At 41.7% G+C, this 21025-nt stretch overlaps 1 protein-coding gene across 3 annotated transcripts in view; it reads right to left on the reverse strand.

Annotated features, from left to right (window-relative positions):
* Window positions 1-20711, reverse strand: part of ANO4 (anoctamin 4) — a 418329-nt gene extending 397618 nt beyond the window's left edge. For 2 of the 3 annotated variants that reach the window (XM_053894723.1, XM_053894720.1), the window contains exons 1-2: window positions 20393-20710; window positions 7363-7446 (exon numbers count right to left, since the gene is read on the reverse strand). In XM_053894723.1, coding sequence (XP_053750698.1) covers window positions 7363-7446; window positions 20393-20513 — 205 coding nt within the window. In that variant the 5' untranslated portion in view covers window positions 20514-20710. Of the gene's footprint in view, window positions 1-7362; window positions 7447-20392 lie in introns of all 3 variants that reach the window. The other variant, XM_053894722.1, reaches the window with a different exon arrangement.
* Window positions 20712-21025: the final 314 nt, after the last annotated feature.

A 21025-nucleotide genomic window follows, 5' to 3' on the forward strand; every position in this document is an offset into this window, starting at 1 on the left:
TATTTCACTTTCACAGATGAGGAAACTGGATCTCACCTTGCCCTAGGTCAAGTAGCCAGAAAATGCCAGAGGCAGAATTTAAGCCCAGATGTGTCTGACTCCAAAATCTATGTTCTTTCCCCCAAACCACAACTAACTACAGTACAAAGTAAGATGAAAGAAATAGTTTAAAGCAGGACAAAAATGTCACCGCAGTCTCACGGGAGAAAGCTCCTCTGAGTGGAGAGACTAGGTCACGGGGAAGGTGGTATGAACTTGGCCTTATAGGCAATGGTGGCAACCTAGCGGCCAGAGGAAATAGAGGGACATATCTGTTCTGCAGATATGTTTTATTTAACCACACTTTTCTTAATTTGAAGCGAAACTCAAATTAAAAGTGACAACAATAAAAGGCTAGAGAGTTCTCAAGAGAAATCCAGCTTTCTGGCTTATCTTGAAAAATTCTCTTGATCTTCTCCTTAAGAGAAGACCACATCCCCACACGGCAAATGTCAGCTAGAGCAGCTGTCCTCTTCAGCCGGAGTAAGGGGATTCCCATCTGCCACAGTCCCCACCACTCCCTAATACCTTACCCCCAGGCTGCTTCATTCGTTTGTCTTACACACCTGACTTCTGCAGGACTTTACATTTGCAACATAGATACAGAATTTAGGAATATAAGTATAATCCAGAAAAAAAAAACTAGAAAGGTAGGTTGATACAGGACAGTGTGAGTCTTAAATGCCAATGTAAGAAAACTAAATATCTTGGCAAGCAAAACATCCCTGAGAGTTTGTGAAGTGAGCATTTCCATAATCAAACTAATGGCAGAGAAAGCAGCCAGAATCTGTCCCTTCTTGCTCCAGTGGTTATCTCTTCGAGGAGGCCTCCTCTGACATCCCCAAGCTTTCTTAACCATTTGTGAAGGAAGGCTCACTGAAGAGTATTGGTGTCTGGGGACTGAGGTGTTGGAAGAGAAAGTCCAAATTGGGGAGGGCAGGTGGAGGAATCAAGAAAGCCCAAAAGAGGTAACGTGAAAGACACCTGTGTAGATTCCGAAGCCTGGATGAGGGTGCCTGGGGCGGCCTGCCCACACTGTGCTGGAGACCACCTAAACACAGGCATATGTCAAACAGTCCCTGCCTACATTTAATAAAAACTGTTTTTTTCTTTCTATGTGTGGCTCCCTCATGAACTGAGCTTCCCTCAAGGTTAGAGGGTGTCTTAGTCATCTTTGAAACTCCTCCCAACATCTATTTCACTCTTTCCCTCCCTCGTCTCCCATCAGTACCTAGCACAAGGCGAGGCTCAGAGCTGGCACTCAGTAGATACCCACTGTTCATTGAGTTCCTAGATGTCAACAGCAAGAAGAAGATGCAAAAAGCTGAGAGGCAGAGGCTAGGGGAGCATTATTAAGGGGCCACATTGAAGTGTTGGCTGCAAGAAAGGAAAACAAGTCCAGAGAAATACATGACATTGACAAAAGAAAGGGGTTTGGGGCCACCAGGGAGCTCTGTCTCTCACTCGCAAGATGTCAGAGAAGACTCACTGCAAATAGAATGGTGCATTTCCTCAGCCTAACTGTGGCAATCAGGAAGACCAGCCTTGCAAGGGATCAGGAAGATTGAGCGTGTTTTTAGAAACGAGGAGTTTGAGCCTTAGTGGAAATATCTATATGGAGATGTCTGGCAGGTAGCTGGGAAAAAAATGAACATAAGGATCAGGGGAAATGGGACCAGACTCATCAACATGGTAGTTACCCACGTAGAAGTCATGGGTGAGACCTAAGAATAAACAACCGGCTTCACTGTCATAAAATAATAAATCTGCTAAAAATTACAATACTGTCTAATACTTAGTGGCATTGTGCTAAGGGATCTACCAGCACCACCTCATTTAAACCTCACAATAACCATGTCAGGCAGATGCTAATATTCCCATTTGACAGATAAGAAAACTGAGGCCAAAGGACATTATTACTTCCCCAAGGTCTGAGCTATTGCTCCACAGAAGTTAACAGTCAAGATTCAAGCCCAGGCTCACTGAGGATAAGTAAGACTCACGACCACTAAGCCGTCCCGTCTGACTAATAGAGCAGGTAGCAAGAGGGATTCTGGGCCTGAAATGGGGCCCGTTCCCCTAGAAATCACTCTTAGGTGATTTATTCTTTTCTGAACAATGTTTCACAGACAAATCCTAATGGACCAGAATACTCAAGGAAAGGGAAATGGTGACAAACCTGAGAACTCACCTACTGGATTGTTCAGACTCTTCTTGGTAAGTCACCTTCCTACAAGGTGAGTTCCACTACATGGAATGTTGTGATGAAGGTGAGCATCTCTCTTGAGTGAGGGCTCTTGGAACTGCAATGGAGCCAGAGTCGCATAAGACTAAACTGAATGCTGGTGACCCCAGAACTGCCCTGACCATGTTTGTTGACTAAACCTCTAATGCAAATTTGTTTATTGTGTGACCAGTACTCTCCCACAGCTCCTACTACTGGGCCATAAAATGCAATTCCAGAAGTCTCCATTTAACTTGATGTTCCATTATGTTTTTATTAAAGACTAGAAGACGTATCACCTTCTATTTACACCAGAGAATCCTTTTACCAGAATAATAATAGGACCATGTTTTTCCTTGCCTTGATCCTTCATTCAGAAACTGCTTAAATCCCTCTTCTCTTTCCACATTTCTAAGCTCCTCTGGAGTCATTATACAGAATAGAGCACAGTGCAGAAATGTTATGTTTAAAAGTCCCAAGGAACTCTGCACTCTCCTCAACTTCAGATTTTACCATTTCTTTTATAAAATGATAGCTGACTAATAGTATACACTTAATTTTGAAAAGGCATCATTCACATAGCTAACAAGCCTTTTCTTTTTTTTAGTTTAGAAAATCACCACATCATTTACTCCAGAAATGGGAGTTCATTAGCAAATATTTTAATTCATGCTATTGATACAAATTAGCTATGATCATTTCCGCATGATTATAATGGAGTATAAATGGATCAGCCTAAATTCGCAATGAGGTCAAAGTATTTTGAGAGGATAAGGAACCATCCAGGGGAACAGCTGGCACCCAAATGTCTAAGAGGCAAGTAATAGAAAATGTCCACATTGGTAGCCAACCCATTCTCCCTCACCCATTATCCTATCCCTTGGTGGACAGTGGGGTAGGAGCAAAGGTCTCAGTTCCCTTGGAGTTTTATGTCAACACATCACCTCAAATTGTGAAGAGAGACATGTAAGGAACACTCAAAAATTATAAACTGTTTTGAGGAAAAAATGTCAATTAACTATGAAGTTCTTAAATCTCTCAATTTAATCTCTCCGGGAGTTCACTACCAGAATATAAGGAATTATCCAAGAGTCTCATGGATAAATAGAAGGATTTCAGAAGGAGTCTTTTCCTGTTTCTTAGTTGTTTTTGTTGTTATTTTGTTTGTTTGGCAATTTTTCTTTTGGCAGGACATAGGTTCCTACAAGGAACTATTAACAGGGACTCCACGAGTATGCTATTTTCTTAAATGGAGTATTCTGTAGGAGAAGGACTGCAGTGCAGGAAATGAAAGAGAATAAAAAGAGCTTTAAAAAAAAGAACATCTCTGGATGATCCAGAGATCTGTCCTCCCTCGAGTACTTTGGAATCTACGGTTGTTAATTATTTTCTGCCTTTACTATAAATATTGCAAAGTGCAAAAAGCATTTTGTACTGGACAGACTGTGGGAAGTGAACACTGCCTGACGCCTGTGTAGAATCCATCCCCCTCCTTCCTCCCAACAGAGTCCACTTTGGCAACTGGGGGTACCCCTACCCAGACATGGCACTCAGGGCAAGCTGACATCCTCCTCTTTCCTCTGCGTGAACTCTGATTCATCTAAAGAGATGCTCGTCTCCTCTGAATAATGATTGGTTCAAGGGTGGTCATGTGACCCAATCCTGCTCAACGAGATAGGAGCAGTCTCTGAGGGCTTCAGGGGGAAGTCGCAGTTCCTCAAGTCAAAGCCTGAGGAAGGCACCAAAGCTCCTCTCCCTCTGATCACTGTTGTGTCTGAATGCAATTCCTGGAACTGTGGTGGCCAGATGGCTGCCACACTAAGATAAATTCTCCCACGAAAGCAAAGGGGAGAAAGTCTTTCACAACATCACTGAATAGCTTAATCATCTGGTACTAACGGCAGGCCTGCATCTGGTCATCCTGTTATGTGAAATAAATTTCCTTATGGTTTCAGCCACTTTGAGTCAGGGAACTGAAGCAACATTTAAGAGCCTTTCAGTTACCCCATCACCTTCTGAGAAAACTAAGTGTCATACCCACCTCCCCTTCAGAAGCGACTCCCTAGGGCAGTAAGACTTGCTATCTTAGTTTCCTAGGGCTGCTAAGGAAGTACCACAAACAGGATGGCTTAAAAGAAAACAGAAATTTGTTCTCATAGCTCTGGAGGCTAGAAGTCTGAAATCAAGATGTTGACAGGGCTGTGCTCTCTCTGAAGTATCTAGGGGAGAATCTGTTCCATGCCTTTCTCTTAGCTTCTGATGGTGCTGGCAATCCTTGGTGTTCCTTGACTTGCAGAAAAATCCCTCTAATCTCTGCCTCCATCATAACATAATGTTCTCCCTGTGTGTCTCTGTGTCTCTTCTCCTCTACTTACAAGGACACCAGTTCTACTGGATTAGAAGCCCACCCTAATGGAGAATAACTTCGTCTCAACTTGATTGTATCTGCAAAGACCCTATTTCCAATAAGATCACATTCAGAAGTTAGGACTCCAACATGTCTTTTCAGGGGACATAATTCAACCCATAACATGCTGACATAGTGGCCGAAGCTGACTAGACTAGGTGCAATATGATGACTTATAATAAATATATACTTGGTCATTGAGATGGCCAAAATATATTTTCCAGATATATTTGGTCTTCATCCACACACAGTACCTGAAAATGCTTCAGAGCCATAAAATTTAGTGACAAGGATGTCTTGTTACTAATGAAGGTGACTTTTTGTGTAAGAATTGAATTGAAATCTCAGACACTGGGCTGGTGTCTAAAAATCGCTTTGTACTATGGAGGTGGGGGGAGGGTACCCACACACACACTGAACTTGGGTCTGGGAACCCAAAAAGACCAGGAAAGGGCACTGGGCCCATGGCAAATAACAAGAGTGTCATCTAATGGGAGCTAGATTACCTGGGTTCAAATCCCAGCTGTTACTACCCATGCATCTTCCAGGAACTTTTTAACTTCTCTAGAATTTAGTTTCCTCATCTGAAAAATGGGGAAAATAACAGCATCTAACTCGTAAGATTTTTGTGAGGATTAAATGAGTAAATACAGAAAAAGTACCTAGAAGAGAGCTTGGCATGGAGAAAGCTCTCATGTGGTCCTCCCTATTTACCCTCCACTTTCATTGACAAGTGTCTTAAAAGATAAGTTTCTATTCATAGCTCTTCACTCTTTATTCCAAACTTTGCAACCTGACTTCCCTCCCACCATCCATTGCCATGGCTCTCGGGGATGTCCCCAGGGCAGTCCCTGAATTCTAACCCTCCTCAGCCTCTCCTAGAAATTCCCTAGGCTTTCCAAAAACCATGCTCACTTGGTCTTCCTACCTCTGTCATTATTTCTATCAACTATGCTTCCCTCAAAGACTGGGAGCTGGCCCTCCACTCATTCAATACACTGACTCTTATAATCTCATCCTCTTGGAAAAATTCTACTGACTCCTCTGTGCAGAGAATGCCAATATCTTCATCTCCTGCCCATTCTTTCCTGTGGGTCATTCTGAGGTGGGAGTCTCACAGGCACCTCAAACCCACCACATCCAAGCAGTAGCCATCAAGTCCTCTTCCTGACTCCTATGTTTCTAGAGATGGCTCAGACTCCCTGTCACCCTGAATCAAAGTCTCAGGGCACTTCTGTCTTTCCCTCATCCAGTCAATGACTAGTCCTGCCAGTTCTCCCACACCTCTCCCTCCAGACCTGCTCTTTATCGCACCTGCCAAGTTCATTACTGTCTCAAGTCAAAATTAAAGTCACAGCTACTTACTCTATTATGACGTGAGATACTCTGCCCGGCATGAAATCCACCTTGTTCACCATCAAAATCCCTTCTTTCATCCATGCATTCATCTTGTCACCCTCCTGCTCTGAACCTCCCACTACTCAACAAATGTCTTTAGGAATGTCACTGTAGGTTGTTTGGTGTTTTCACACCAGGGTCCATGAACTCTCCACAAGAATTTTTTTAACTGCTTTTATTTTTCATTTAAAATCTAATTTAATCACTTAAAAATTAATAGATGCATATTGCAGACCAAGTTCTACCACTTAATTTTAGTGCCTAGATTTGTTTTTGTGTTTCCATCAAGTTGGCACCAATTGGTACACTCAATGAGAAAAGGAGACAGATGGATATGTCAAGGTGCATCCATACCAAATGAAGATCCAATAACCTCACCAGCACTAGCAGAGATTTCACAGTGAGTTGAACAGAGAAAGGTGGGGGCAGAGCAGAGTTATCATAAATACATAGCAGTAAAGTTGTACTCAACTCAAAGATCCCATGCTGCTGCAGCCAGTCCCACATTGCATTACAATAAGTGATTTCATTTTGGCAAAATAATGATGTCTATAATATTAATGTGATAGATTTGTAATTTTTTGCTTTACAGTGTTTTAAACTTTATTTATAAATTCAATTTGATTTGTATGACCATTGGTATGGCTATAAGGTATTTATACTTAGTTTTATGTTTGAAAATACTTAAGTATTATTATAATAAAAATAATTTAAACCAATTTTAGAGGTTCATAATCATTATTTGCTTTTATAGGTGTCCACATTACTAAGGTTTGAGAAACGATGATATAGTGTTTTAGAGAATGAACTTTTAGTGTCAAACACACCTGGATTGAAACCATGGATACATTAATTATTGGCTAGATGGTAAAGATCGAATTTTCTCATCTGTGAGATGGAAAAGTAATAATACCTTCCTCATACAGTCCTGATTAAGCAAAATAATGTATGTCAAAGGCCAAGAGCAGCAATAGATAAATATAAATCTTAAAAAGTCAGTTTTAATATCAAGTACATAATAATCAGGTGATATACAAATTAAAGAGTTAAAGTAAATGATGAAACGTTGGGAAAACGTGGGGATTTTTTTTTTTTTAGCTTTTCCAACCATATTGCCTCCAGCAATATGGAGCAATCCATGCAAAAGCACTAACAATCCACAAGAGGGTGCCCCAGCAAGAAAGTCCGCAAGCATTTGCTCTGATTCTGGAAACACAGACTCCTGCTATTATACTACCCTGGGCCTTTCCAGGCAATAATAATTTTTATACAACAAAATGTCACAATTGCTCACCTATGGTGATCTGGCTGACACAACTGTAGTAGCTGCCTGTCGTTGCGGAGGAAAGGTTATAACTCCCACTGCTCACATCTCTGTCTGTTAAGAAAATAAGAGACAGTGGATTACATCCTGATAGACACCACGAACACAGTGTAAATATATGACCGTTGGTAGATTAACCAGCTCCCTGTTCTGGGCAGTCTCATACTCCTTTATCAGTTCATTCATTGGTACTTACCTAGTGCTCAGTGCCAGGCACTTGAAACGTTCAGCCAACAATCCAGACAGCCCCACACAGGCAATTTCAGTTGGATGCCACTATTATTGTAAGGGGGGTGACAAAGGATGCTGAAGTGCAAGGACAGTCAAGAGAACACTTGATCTAGAGAGGGTAGCAGGGAAGGCTTCCAGGAGGAAGTGACATATAAATTAAACCTAAAGATGAGTACCACCTCACTAAGCCAAAGAGGGAGGAACTGAGGGAAAAGATCCAGGCAGAGGCTTCATTATGTCTGGAGGCTCAGAGGCCACAAACAGCCTCCTGAGTTAGCAGCTGAGCACAGGAAGAGAAGGAAAGGTGCACAGCAGCTAGACTACGACAGGTCTTATAAACCATGCTAACAAGTTTGGATTTTGCCTAAAGAGCGGGATCCCATTTTCACTTTAGAAAGGTCACTTTGAGGCCATGTGGAGAACAGACTGGAAGAAGCAAGATGAGAGGCAAAGAGACTCCTTTCTGAGGCCGCTGCAATAATCCTGATGAGCAGTGAGGGTGGCCGAGCCATGGGAGATGTCCCAGTGGATACCACAGACGTGGATGCAGCTCCCTTCAGAGCTAAAAGTACAACACGCTGTACTGAATTCCTCACAATTGTGAACAGAAAATGTTGTAGGCACAGGAGCCAAAGAAACCCAAAGCCTCCACTGACATAGCATCTTAGCATTTTCATCCACATCACCTCACGCATGAGGTCGGACAGGGCAGTCATCAGCCCCCACCCAGCCCAACCCTATTCTCTGATGGAAAGGCTGAGACTCTGGGCACCAGGGTCACACGACAGCATGAGGCAGAATGGAGCCCACATCGAGATCAGAACATTTCAAATTGTTTATGAAACACAGCAGGGCACAAATAAGTGATTTTAAAATATCAAAATAAATATATATTTTCTAATATAAAACTTTTCAGGTTACGACAAAGAGTTATTATGATCGTGGTTACAAAACTGACCTAAAAGAACTATTTAAATATGTTATGTAATAACATATTTCCTAGTATGTAATACTAGGAAAACTTTGAAACTCTGATCTACAAATGGTCTGAGGGAAATAAATAATTATTAAGAATAAGTCAGTTGTGCTCCAAGAGAAGGGTTTAGAGAAACATTCTGAGAGTCAGATTTTAGTGAGAGCACAATATGGATTGGTAGAAAAGATAGCTTTATATGTAAACACTCTTGGGAGGAAATAATAGCAGGTACATGGATGAAAAGAAGGAAATGAGAGGCTTCTGCAGGGATGTCCCTATATGCCTGGGGTTTGAAAGCACTTGGGGAATATTAAAAAAGCAAATGGTGAGCCAGAGGGCAGAGAAATGGTGGTGGCCCTCAGAAGCCACATAAAGGCCACTGTATGTCCACAAACAGGGAGGTAAAATTTAAACTAATTTTAACAGGGGAAAAATAATTTTAGTAAGTGCATGTGGCCAACTCATTCTCTAAGAAACATCCCCAGACCATCCCCACTCTGTAAGGTGCTTCCTGAGCATCAGACACGCCCCCAACAGCACTGAGCAGGCAAGACTGCACTGGTTGACATGGACCCTAAACCATGGGCTTGTCAAAAGCATACCCATGCCTTATTCAATTTGTAATTTCCAGAATTTAGTGCTGTGCCTGTCATCAGGTGAATCTTTAGTACATGTTCATTGGTTGCAAGAAAGAAAAAAGGATGCGTGAAATTAAAAAAATAAAAAATGACCATTTTCCCCTTCTTGTTAGCATAACTTCATTAGAGGTGGCTGGGATCAAAAAGAACACTGGGCTGGGAATCCGCAGGCCAGTGTTGGCCCAGTTCTTCTGCATACAAGCTCTTATAACTTGGTTGAGCTGTTGACTGTTTCTACCTGACAGTGACAATAGTGCTTATCTCACTTTTTTTTTAGTGGTGGTTGGGGAGGTGATGTGATATGGTTAATAAAAATAAATAGGCTACACAAATGCATAGTTAGCAAATAATTCAGTATATATTTGTGGAATCAGCTGAATCAGCAAAATCCAGACCTAACATATACCTAGCTACTCTAAAGTTGTCATTCCTAATTCTTCATAAACCCTTAACTAATGATCTGTCCTTAAATGATTTTTGGAAAGAAGGAGACCTGCAAGGGATAAGGTCAATGGCATCAAAGGTGATATATAAATAAATATATACAGAGAAAGAGATTCACAAGCCCAGAAGTAGCTATGCATGGGGAGAAGAGAAAAGAAATGAAGGAGAAAAGCATACTTAGAAATTAGTAATCAACAAAGAAACAGGATGCTTGAATAAGGAATGAATGCATGGAAAGAGGCTGTAAATAAAACTTAATGGTAAAACAAACTGAAATTTGAACAAAAGCTGAATGGTAAAACTAGGGCACAATTTGGTGGCAATATTTTGAAGAGACTCAAAGGGCAAAAGTATAAAGATTTATACTTTATACTTGTTCTTCCATCTCTGGAACAAGATGACTCTGTGGAAAGGAAGATGTTACCCTGTACAGGAATTAAAACAAAAAAGCTAGATTTTTTTGGAGGGCTAAATATCCATTTAATCCCTTAGGAACCAACTGCAGTTAGAGAAAAGAATCAGGTTAACTAGTAGGAAAACTTGAGACTATGAATGAGAATAATAAACCTTGAGGGTTCTGGAGTCAGTATCTAAATTAGATACCTGGCTCCAACCCTTGGGCACATTACTTCATCTCTATGAGGCTCTGTTTCCTTATATGTATGATGAAAATAATAAAAGCACTTACCCTATAAGGCAACACATAGAAAGTGTTCAATTAGTGTCAGCTAATGTTTATTTTATACTGCAAAAGAATGAGGATATCCATAAAATGGAATGCCATATAGCAAAGAAAATAAATGAAGTAAAGCTACACAAAATATTATAGATCCATCTCACAAACAATGCTGAATGAAAGAAGCAACCGAAAAACAATTCGTGATTCTATTGGTGAAGTGTCAACAACAAAACTAAATTGTTTACGGATGCATATGTGGATGGTAAAGATAAGTAACATGGATGGTAGAGGGGCGCCTGGGTGGCTCAGTCAGTTAAGCCTCTGACTTAGGGTCAGGTCACGATCTCATGGTCCATGGGTTTGAGCCCTATGTTTGCCTCTGTGCTGACAGCTCAGAGCCTGCATGCAGCCTGCTTTGGATTCTGTGTCTCCCTCTGTCTCTGCCCCTACCCTGCTCACACTCTGTCTGTCTCTCTCTCTCTCTCAAAAATAAATAAAACATTAAAAAAAAAGAAAAGTAACAAATTAATTAGCATTTGGTGGTTCCATTTGGTGGAAAAGAAGCAACTTAGATTTGGGAGAGAGTATGGGCAGCAGGGGTGGGTTCTGCAGTACTGAAAATGTTCTGTTTCTTGACTTAGGTGGTGGTCACATGGTATTCATTTTATAATTATTTGTTAAATTATAAATTTCTCTCCCTCCCCCTTCCCCGTACATATACTATAACTCACAGTAATTTTTTTAAGAAATAAAGAGGGGCAGAAATCATGACAGGGCAAACCAGGAATGCAAATTCTGAAAAAAAATATCTAAGAAAATGAGATAGTGGTAGAATCAGATAATACTAGTTACTGAGCACTTGACCTTTACCAGGCACCATGCTAAACATTGATTATTTCATTTACATCCCTAGGTCATTTAAGCTTCAAAACAACTCTTATTAGGTAGGTATGATTATGCCACTATACAGATCAGGAACTAGAGGTTCACAAAATTACAGAACATGCAGAACTCACACTTCTGAGAGGTCACAAAGCTGGAATTAAAACCCATGTTTGTCTTATATGAGAGCAGAGGTGAAGACAGAAGGAGAACAGATTATTATTGCAAGCTGGGTTAGGTAGAGTCCTCTGGTATCTGGTGCTATATCTGTGATAGTCATTTCTCTGATGTGCTAAGCACTGAGGTTCCCCAGGGAACAAGGTGGACATCATCTTATGTACTTCTGTTATCAGAAATGTGTAGCAAAATTAACACACTTTTTTGATCTCAAATTATTTTGGTTATACTCATAAACAGAATGCTCTTACAACAAAAAGAAAACCTCACCCATTTCAATACGCAATCTATCTTACTTTCATCTTAACCAGAGGGGGAAAAAGAAAGCACTGAGCCTATTTATATCTTTCCACTGACTGTGGAATTCTAGGAAATATGTATGCAAACCTAAACAAAACTCTCAATATAAAATCATAATTATAATACCTAATTTGGGAAATTTAAAAACAAAGAATAAAACTAAAATACTGAATAATAATAGTATAGGAGCCAGGAGTTGGGTGCTCAAAGTAAAGAACTATTCAGGGGAGAGGTCAATACATTAAATTCATAGTTTAAAAAACTATGATGAATAAGTGTAGAATTTGTTAAGTATGGTTTAAGTGAAACTAGAAGAGCAATTATTAAAACAACAGAAATAGACTATATTTCCAAACCAGTTTGTTGTGTTGGAGGGAGAGACAGATGGTGGGGAAGAATGGGAGAGGGGATTTAGCACACACAAAAAAAATTAATTAATTTAGAAAAAGGAAACAAATTGGAATAAAGGACAGGAATAAAAGATAAGACAAAAAGAAAATACAAAGTAAAATGGTAGAATTCAGTTCAAATACATTTGAATCACAATACATGTAAATGGTCTAAATTTGCTATTTAAGAGATTGTGAGAAGAATTTCTAAAAAAAAAAAAAAAATCAAATGCTGTTTACAAAAGAAATGCCCAAAATATAAGGGCACAGACATGTTAAAAGTAAAAGATATATATAAGAAAAAAATAAAGCAAGCAAATACTAACCAAAATAAAGCCAGAGTAGCTATGTTATTTTTAGATAAAAAAGCTTTAAGGCAGAAAGCATCATTAAGTATACAGAGTCAATAAATAATGATAAAAGGTTCAAGGTTCAATGCTTCAGGAAGAGATAACATCTGTGTGCTCAAAATAAAACTACCTCAAAATATATGAAGCAAAAGTTAATAGCTGCAGGGAGAAACTGACAAATTCCACTATCATAAGGAGAGATTTTAACACACAATAATTGATTGGTGGAGCAAACAAAAATTTAGTAAAAATAAGGACAATTTAATATTGCATATCACTTGGCATCTTATTAAAATGAAGATCTTTAAATAAATGAAGATCTTGATTTCATAGGTCTGGGGTGGGCCTTTAAGTCTACATTTCTTTCTTTTCTTCCTTTTTTGTTTTAAGTTTTACTGAGATATAATTGACAAATGCATTTTGAATAGACTTCCAGCTGGTGCCAGCGTTGCTGGTTGAGGGACTCCAGACTGAGGAAGAGCCCTCCCCTGGAATCCACTGAGTCTGGGAAAGCCTCTCTCCAAAAAAATAAATAAATAAAAAGGAAGGGAATTTTTCAAAAAGGAAAGAAAATGTTTTCACTAAACCCTTAAGATCATATCATAAATCTGCTTATACACATGGACAGAGGAAACTCAAGAATTCACCAAACAGATAAATGATGCATAGCTACTAATCTACAAAAACAAACTCACCATACAATTCCATTAATAACTATCCATGCTAGTGCACTGGAAATACTATTTAATTTACAAAATACATATTCATTGTGTAGCAGGAGCTACAGCTGCCTACTGCAGCTGATTTTTTTTTAAATCACTTTAAATTGTTTATAAAGCGTTCTACAGAACGTACTATTAAAAATATATAATGATGGGGCACCTGGGTGGCTCGGTCAGTTAGGCATCTGACTTCAGTTCAGGTTATGATCTCACAGTTCATGAGTTAGGGCCCAGCGTTGCGCTCTGCGCTGACAGCTAAGAGCCTGGAGTCTGCTTTGGCCTATGTGTCTCCCTCTTTTCTGCCCTCCCCTACTCGTGCTCTGTCTCTGTCTCTCAAAAATGAATGTTAAAAAAATTATATATAAAATGATACGTGTGTGTACATATCCATATATCTATTCCCCAGAAATAGTGCTGTGATTTATTCCATGTTTGCTGTATATTTTATAGGCTTACAGAAAAGTTAATATTCAGGACCCACTCTTTCCTCCCAGCCATATAACCACCCAATCTCCCTAGGCTTCAATTTCCTCCTTTATATTGTGACTGAAATTCATTCATTCGAAAAGTGTTGCGTGCCCACCACATAGAGTAGACAGTCTGGTCCCAGGTAGGAACTGGTGTCTTGGGAGGTCTTGCTAAGGTGCTGATGAATCAATCCAAGTATAGAAAGTATGTTTCCACTCAACACAGTGTTTCCCATAAAAACAGATTTCTTTATTACTGCAATAAAAACAACACATCATAGTGCTGTATACTAAATTGCCATAGGGCTTTCTAGGTTTTCATAAAATGTTTGCATTTGCTCTTCATGTGACTTTTGCAACAGCACTAGGAGGTACTAGTTGTAAAAATACTCATAGTAGCAGCCTCTGCATCCCCCACAAGACCTGTGCTAGACCCAAACTTCTGGAGGGCAAGGCCATCCTTTATTCATCTTGTGCCCACAGTGTCTGGCTCTGCCTAATGCATAGAAGACACAATGAATGTCTGCCAAAGCCTCTAGTAAGCTTTCAAATACATTAATCACCATTCCTGAATTTTAAACACTGTGCCTGATACTCATTAGCTCAGCTTCCCTTTGATTCCACTCACAGTCTCCACAGTGACAAAAGCCCTTTGATGAACCCTAATTAGAGAAAACCTTTCCTTTCCTTTCTTTTCCACATTACCTATTTGATTCAGTGTTGAAAATCCTATATTCTATTTTCATTTTTTCCAGAAGGTAAAGATCCATTTCTTATTAGTACAATGTAAGATTCATGAAAACGGGCTTTTTGTTGTTGTTGTTTTGTTTTTTGTTTACCTCCAGAACCTAAAACAGTGCCTGGCACATAGTAAGCACTCACAAAACACATCTATTCTAGAAACTTCCTTAGTAGCTGTGAACTATTTGTCTAGGACTATGCTCTAATAGAAAACTCCATGTGGCTATTACAAAGAACATAATGTTTTAAAGGAAAAGATTAAGATGTTTCTTCACAGGATCAAAATAAAATTTTAATTTAATCTTACCCCAGAAAGAGACTTTTAAAATGTGAAGGCTGAAGGTGAAAGAAAAATGTGTACATGCTTTGCTGCAGCTTTTTAATCAAAAGGATCCTCATCAATGTTGACCATGAGTGTCTGGATTGCATAACAACAAGCATGCCAGGTGGTGGAGGGCAAAAACAAGAGAAGTCATCAAATACCTCCTTGGATTTATTTTGTAAATAAAGCATGAGTTCCAGTTAGTTAGCATGCATCTGATTGTACCACATGGTGTGGACGCTTTTGGTCTTTTGCTTGTTCCTCTTTTCTGAAGGGTAAAGTTATTTTGCTTGTTATTTGCAATAGGAAAATGAGGTTTTAAAAACTTGTGCACAGTGTACTGCCCCCTGACACAGTCTATGCAGTTATTCAGACACCCCAGTACTGGTCACCTACTATGTGTCAGGCATTGTGCTAGGCACCAGGAATTCAAAGATAAAAGATATCATCCTTGTCCTTTGGGATTTTACAACCCACAAAGGGGAATATTCACAAAACAAAACGGAGAGCTGGGTGGAAGAGGACTTACCCTGAGACATCCCCAAGGGAAAGGGGAGTGAGTGTTGTAAAGGAGAAGGGAGGTGTGTTTCAGAGCATGGGCCAAGGTCCAGACACCTGACAAAGCCTGATGTAATCAGACATGCTAAACCACCGGTGTCCCAAAAAAGGTGGGGTGCTGGGACCACAAGAGAGAAGGGTGGTCAGCTCCTTAAGGGTCCTAATTTGCCAAACAAGGAAGGTTAAATTGTGACTTCTAAGCAGAGGGGAGCCACTGAAAAGTTTTAAGCTGGAGAATACAGGATCAGATTTGCAAATGGGACCAGAAGGGATTAGAACTAGAGGTAGAGAAACCAGATGGGAGGCTGCTACTGCAAAGGTGGTGGCCTCCACTAACATAAGAACAGTGGGCAGAAAGAGGAGAAAATAGAGTAGAAATATGTTAATGAAGAAGAATCAACAGGATTTGGTGATTGAGAGTATATCAGCTGGAGGAGAAGTTGATAGCAACAGCTCATGCTTACTGAGTACTCACTGTGCACCACACATATGTACCTACAAGTACTATTGCAGTGACCCCATTTTACAGATAAGAAAACTGAGACACAGGAGGTGAATCCCTTTGCCCAAGGTATTATGGTTAGTATGTTCCAGAAAGAGAGGAGTCAAAGACGATTCCCAGGGGTCTGGCCTAGGTGCCTACATAGAACACAATGGTCCTTGCCAACCTTTCCAGGTTGTCACACTCTAGGAACATGTGGTCCTGGCAGCTACCTTTATGCGCCCTGCCATCTCTCCCCTTTATCTTTGTTCATGTTGTTGTCCTTTGCTGGAATGTCCTCCTTCTCCCAATTAGCCTCTTAACATCATCCCCTCCAGGGAGCTGTTCCTGACCTATCCCTCACTCCTCCCAGCCTCCCCCCGCCCCACTACAACAACACTGCATTATAATTTTTGTTTAGAAGTCTGTCTCCTCTAGCTGATGCTGCCATCTATGAGAGAAATAATGAGATCTCACTCATTCAGGCCCTCCTAGGTCCAGGCTAGAGCCTGGTACATAGTTTGAGCTCAGCAGCTGGAGAGCTGCAGTTATTCTATGGGAAACAGGTAACGGTTGGGGGGGGGGGGAGGCGAGCGGATTCTCCTTTGGACACATTGAGCTAAGCTGAAAGGCCAGAGAGGCATACAATTAGAGATGTCTAGCCAACAGCTAAGTATAAAAGCATAGCACACACAAGAAAGAAGTTCTGAGCTGGTGAGTTCCACTGGGGAGTCACCGAAATAAAGACGAAGTCACACGAAGGGAAATTATGTCCTATGCTCTCTGCCCCATTTCACTTCCATGTTGCATGGTTAGGCTTGGCTTCCTCTTCTTTTTTTTTTTTTTTTTTTTTTTTTAACGTTTATTTATTTTTGAGACAGAGAGAGACAGAGCATGAACGGGGAAGGGGCAGAGAGAGAGGGAGACACAGAATCGGAAGCAGGCTCCAGGCTCTGAGCCATCAGCCCAGAGCCCGACGCCGGGCTCGAACTCACGGACCGCGAGATCGTGACCTGAGCTGAAGTCAGACGCTTAACCGACTGAGCCACCCAGGCGCCCCGGCTTCCTCTTCTAATTACCAGTACTGAACGTCTGCCCCCCCATTGTCTTTTGGCCTTTGCTCAAGCCATGCTTTTTGCCTGGAATTATCCACACATTTGTTCATTTCCTTCCTCCTCCTAATTAACAGTAACCCCAGGCTCCAGAGTCAAACTCTAAATCTGCACTGGGGTTCCCCATTCATTATGTGAGGTTAAATAAGTTCCTCAACCTATCTATGCCTCGATTTCTTCAAATGAATATGGGGCTAACACTGGACCAATTTCTTAAAAGTTGTTGTGAGATTTAACTAAGGTAATTCACATAAAGTACCATTATTATGTCCTAGTATACCCCACACTTCTACTTAAAATACAGAAAACTTCACCACCCCAGTTTAAAGGTATCCCACCAAGGGACTGACTCTGCATTCAGGGTCATTGTCCAGCATTTGGTAGGTGGCTAATCAATGTCTTCCAAATGGTTGAGAGTAAGATTATAAACTCAAGGACACAACCCAGGCAAACACCAATATAAACAGAACTCCAAAAAGAAGCAACTTAAGAGATAGGAGGAATGGGGGGGGGGGGGGAGGGAGAATAATTATAAGAATAATACTGGCTCTGATTACATTTCCTTCTTGTCTTCTACTTGCTCTCTCTGCTCAAGCCACACTGACCTTCTAGCTAACCCTGAACATGACAAACTCATTCCTACCCCAGGACCTTTGCTCTCACTATTCCCTTTGCCAGGATTGCTCTTTCCCCCACATAAGGCAATGGTTCATTCCTTTATTTCATTTAGATGTCTGCTGAAATATCTCCTCAGAGACACTTTCCCTAAAATAGCCCCCACTGTGCTCTATAAGCAACTTGGGCCCCATATTAAGCCTCTTCAGATACGAAGCTGACAGGTCCAACCACAAGTCATCTTCCCAGTTCAGACTAGAACATAGCCCCTCTGCCTTCTTTTGCATGGCCAAGAACAAATCAAGTCCCAGCCATTTCTTTCTAAAGGAGACTTGTCACCCATCCTTGGTGTCATGCACTTGGTTATATAATGAGCTAAAAGTGGATAAGAACCCAAACCATTTAAAAGACAAGCAAAGAAAAATCAGTGGTGAGCTCAAAAGGTTGAGGCATTAAAAATCCAGGATTTTAAAAACTGCATCATCCACTGAACATATATTTGTTAGAGTGCATATTACAGTTACTGATTACCTGAATCTCATTTCACATTTCCAGAATATATAAGCCTAGACGGCTGTCTAAAAGTAAAAATTCATGCTAAAATACAGAACAAGTTCCAATACAGGATCAAAAATGCATATTTGGATGGGAAGCTAATGAGGTTTACTGGAGGCTGCTGCTAATGAAATGCATACATAAGCCAAATTTCTCTCTCAGGAACCTAAAACACACAGTCTACAGTATAACTGTTCATTCTGTGCTAAAGATAGGACTAAGGCATTTATTAAATCAGTCAAATGAATACAAAAATTGAACCCTATAAGTTCCAGGAAAGAATCTTAGATCATCCCCCATCATGATATCTAAATCCAAATCCAACAGAACCAAAAGGGAACATTTTTAAAGCAGTTCAGTTGTCAGAGAGATGATTTGTAGAAGGTTCCAGACTGGGCCAAGCTCTCATCAGATAATGATCTCGACAACATTCAGCAGGTGAGGAATATATTGAATGTCCTCAAGTTTGTTTTTCCTTAACTTGTTCACTAGAATGGAAACCCTGATGGACTAACTTATCTTGTCCTGTCTTGGGTCACTTTGCTATGGGCTGAAGAATTAATGTGCACTTTGTGGCCAAGTGTATTCACCACGTTAGGGATGGAAAGAAAGAAGAGCGTGTCAAGAATATATTTAAAATAGCACAAATTCTAATTGATATATATATTTAAGTCTGTTTTAGTTCCCTTAAAGGCCCTAAAGAGAAACCTGTGTAATTCTTTGTTGCCAAAAAAGAAACAAACAAACAAACAAACAAAAGGTCTACCACCCTTTTCCTTCAATTACTGAAATATACCTGCTTTTCAAAAACAATTTCACTTCTTCTGATTTCATTTTCTCTACCTAGGTGCCCAATTAAGCTTTTAAAGTTTCTAGAAATTTAAAGAACTGATTATTATTAACTATCACTGACAGTATCCACAGAGTAGCATGTGAAATCCAACACGATGGATCACTGATCAAAAAAGGTGTAAAAAATAGATTCCTGCCAATGAATATGCCTAAAACACCATCAGAATGTTGGATTATCCCCAGATGGTAACCCAAGAATGACAATGTTCTGTGTTAAATGTGTGGCAGGAGTAAGAACAATTCACAGCCCAGCAGAAGATGCATTAAGTTAAAAAAAAAAGTCACTAGTATGCAATTGGTAATCTTCTCACAATTCCTTATCAGTTCACAAGGATCAACTGCAAACCCTCAGAGCCACCTGAGTGATCCCTTTAAACAGTTATATCCCCCGTTAAAAAAAGACACTGACTCCTTTAACCTTGGTAAAATGAGCAGGGGACATCACTGGCCTGCAGAATGAAGCCTCCATACCAACCATACCAAAGATCAGCAAATCCCCCGCCCCCCGCCCCCCCCCAAATCCCAGGCTTGGGAGATGTCCCTGCAAAGCATTTTCCAACAATTGCTCATCCGCTTCACGTTTAAAACGCCAAAACTAGATGTTATCACAGCAACTGATTGCCAGGGGAAGGGGGGGAGGTCTACTTGAGTTTCTCCCTCCTATAACCCAATCTCGGCAGCATCTCTGACAAAGGTCTACAGAGAATTGCTTTTTCCACGCAAGCAGGAATGTTGATAAAAAGCCTTGTTGGCTTCCCCAGTGCACTGGGATTTCTAGCTGAGTTGGAAACCTTCATACTGTGATTTTGCTTTCCTCAGAACTCTGCAATGCCTTTAAGAAATAATAATAATAACAAAAATAAATATATATATATATATATTTTTTTTTTTTTTTTAACCCAAAACGGTGGGGGCGGGGGGGGCGGGGAATGATGCCTTCTATTCCCATGGAACTTTTATTTACAAGCTGATTTTTTTTTTTTTTTTGCATTAAAAGCATATTTTGGTGCATATTATTTTAACCCCACAGCATCTGTCAGGGAGATGTTCTCATCTCTAATTTACAGATGGAGAAATACAGGAACAAAAAAGTTTAAATAACTTGCCCAAGGTCAGTCAGGGACAAGGCAAGCGCTGACTGAACGCAGACCTCCCAACTCCCAAGCCTCGCACCACTAGAAACGAACTTAACACCCGTATCCCTTCCCTTCGGTGCTCTGAAGCTAGTGGGATTTTTCTGGAGACACAGAGCTCTCAGACACCTCCCAAATTTTGGGCGTTTTTACCCCCACCGACTCCTTTTGCACATACTCCCTTCCCGGGTTTCGGGAAGCTCCAACCCCGCAGAGCGTCGGACCCCCAGCCCCACGCAGTGCGCGCGCTGCAGCCCCCTCCCTTCCTTCCTGACCCTCTCGGGAGCCGAACCCCGAAGTTCCCCAGGATGCTCTGACGGCTTCCCGGCCCCGCCCGCCCCAGCCGCCCCGAGAGCCCGCGACCGCCCGCCGTTACCGTATGCCGTGAGGGAGGCCATCCTGGCTCGCGTCCTGCCCAGGCTGGCCAGGGCGTCGGCCAGAGCGGCCGCCTGCGCGCCGCGCCCCTGGACGGCCGGCGCCTGGCCCCGCGAGTGCATGCGCTTGGCTCCCGCGGCGCCCGGCCGCCCCGCTGCTGAGCATGCCCAGTCAGCCCGCCGCGGTCGCCCCGAGAGGTGCCCGCGGCTCGCAGGTGCCCCTGGCCGGGTCTCGGCTGCAAGGGCAGACGGTCAACCGCGCTTCGGGTCCCCGTGCTCCGGGTCCCTGCGGGGATTGAACCTGCAGCGGAGGACTGGCGACCCGGAGAGAGGAGGAGCGAAGCAGGCGGTGGGAGGTGCTGGGGCGCGCGGCGGATGTGGCCCCAACGGGCGGACGTCGGGCAGGACCCGGCTGGGTCCACTCCAAGCAGGGTGCCCCTCGGGGTGGGGGCGACAGGGTGACGCGGGCAAACGTGGGATCGGAGAGTCCCGAGGGCGCCACGGCCTCCCGGACCTCGAGCCTCCAGCTCTTTTCCTAGGGAAGTTCCACTGGAGAACACGACTGGGGACGCAGGGGGTGGGACCGGCCGCCTGTGACTCTAGGGCGCGATTTCCAGCGTAGGGGACAGTCTCAA

The sequence above is a fragment of the Panthera pardus genome, unplaced genomic scaffold (genome assembly GCF_024362965.1).
Source record: "Panthera pardus isolate Hobbes unplaced genomic scaffold, ASM2436296v1 HiC_scaffold_6, whole genome shotgun sequence".
Classification (NCBI taxonomy): domain Eukaryota; kingdom Metazoa; phylum Chordata; class Mammalia; order Carnivora; family Felidae; genus Panthera; species Panthera pardus.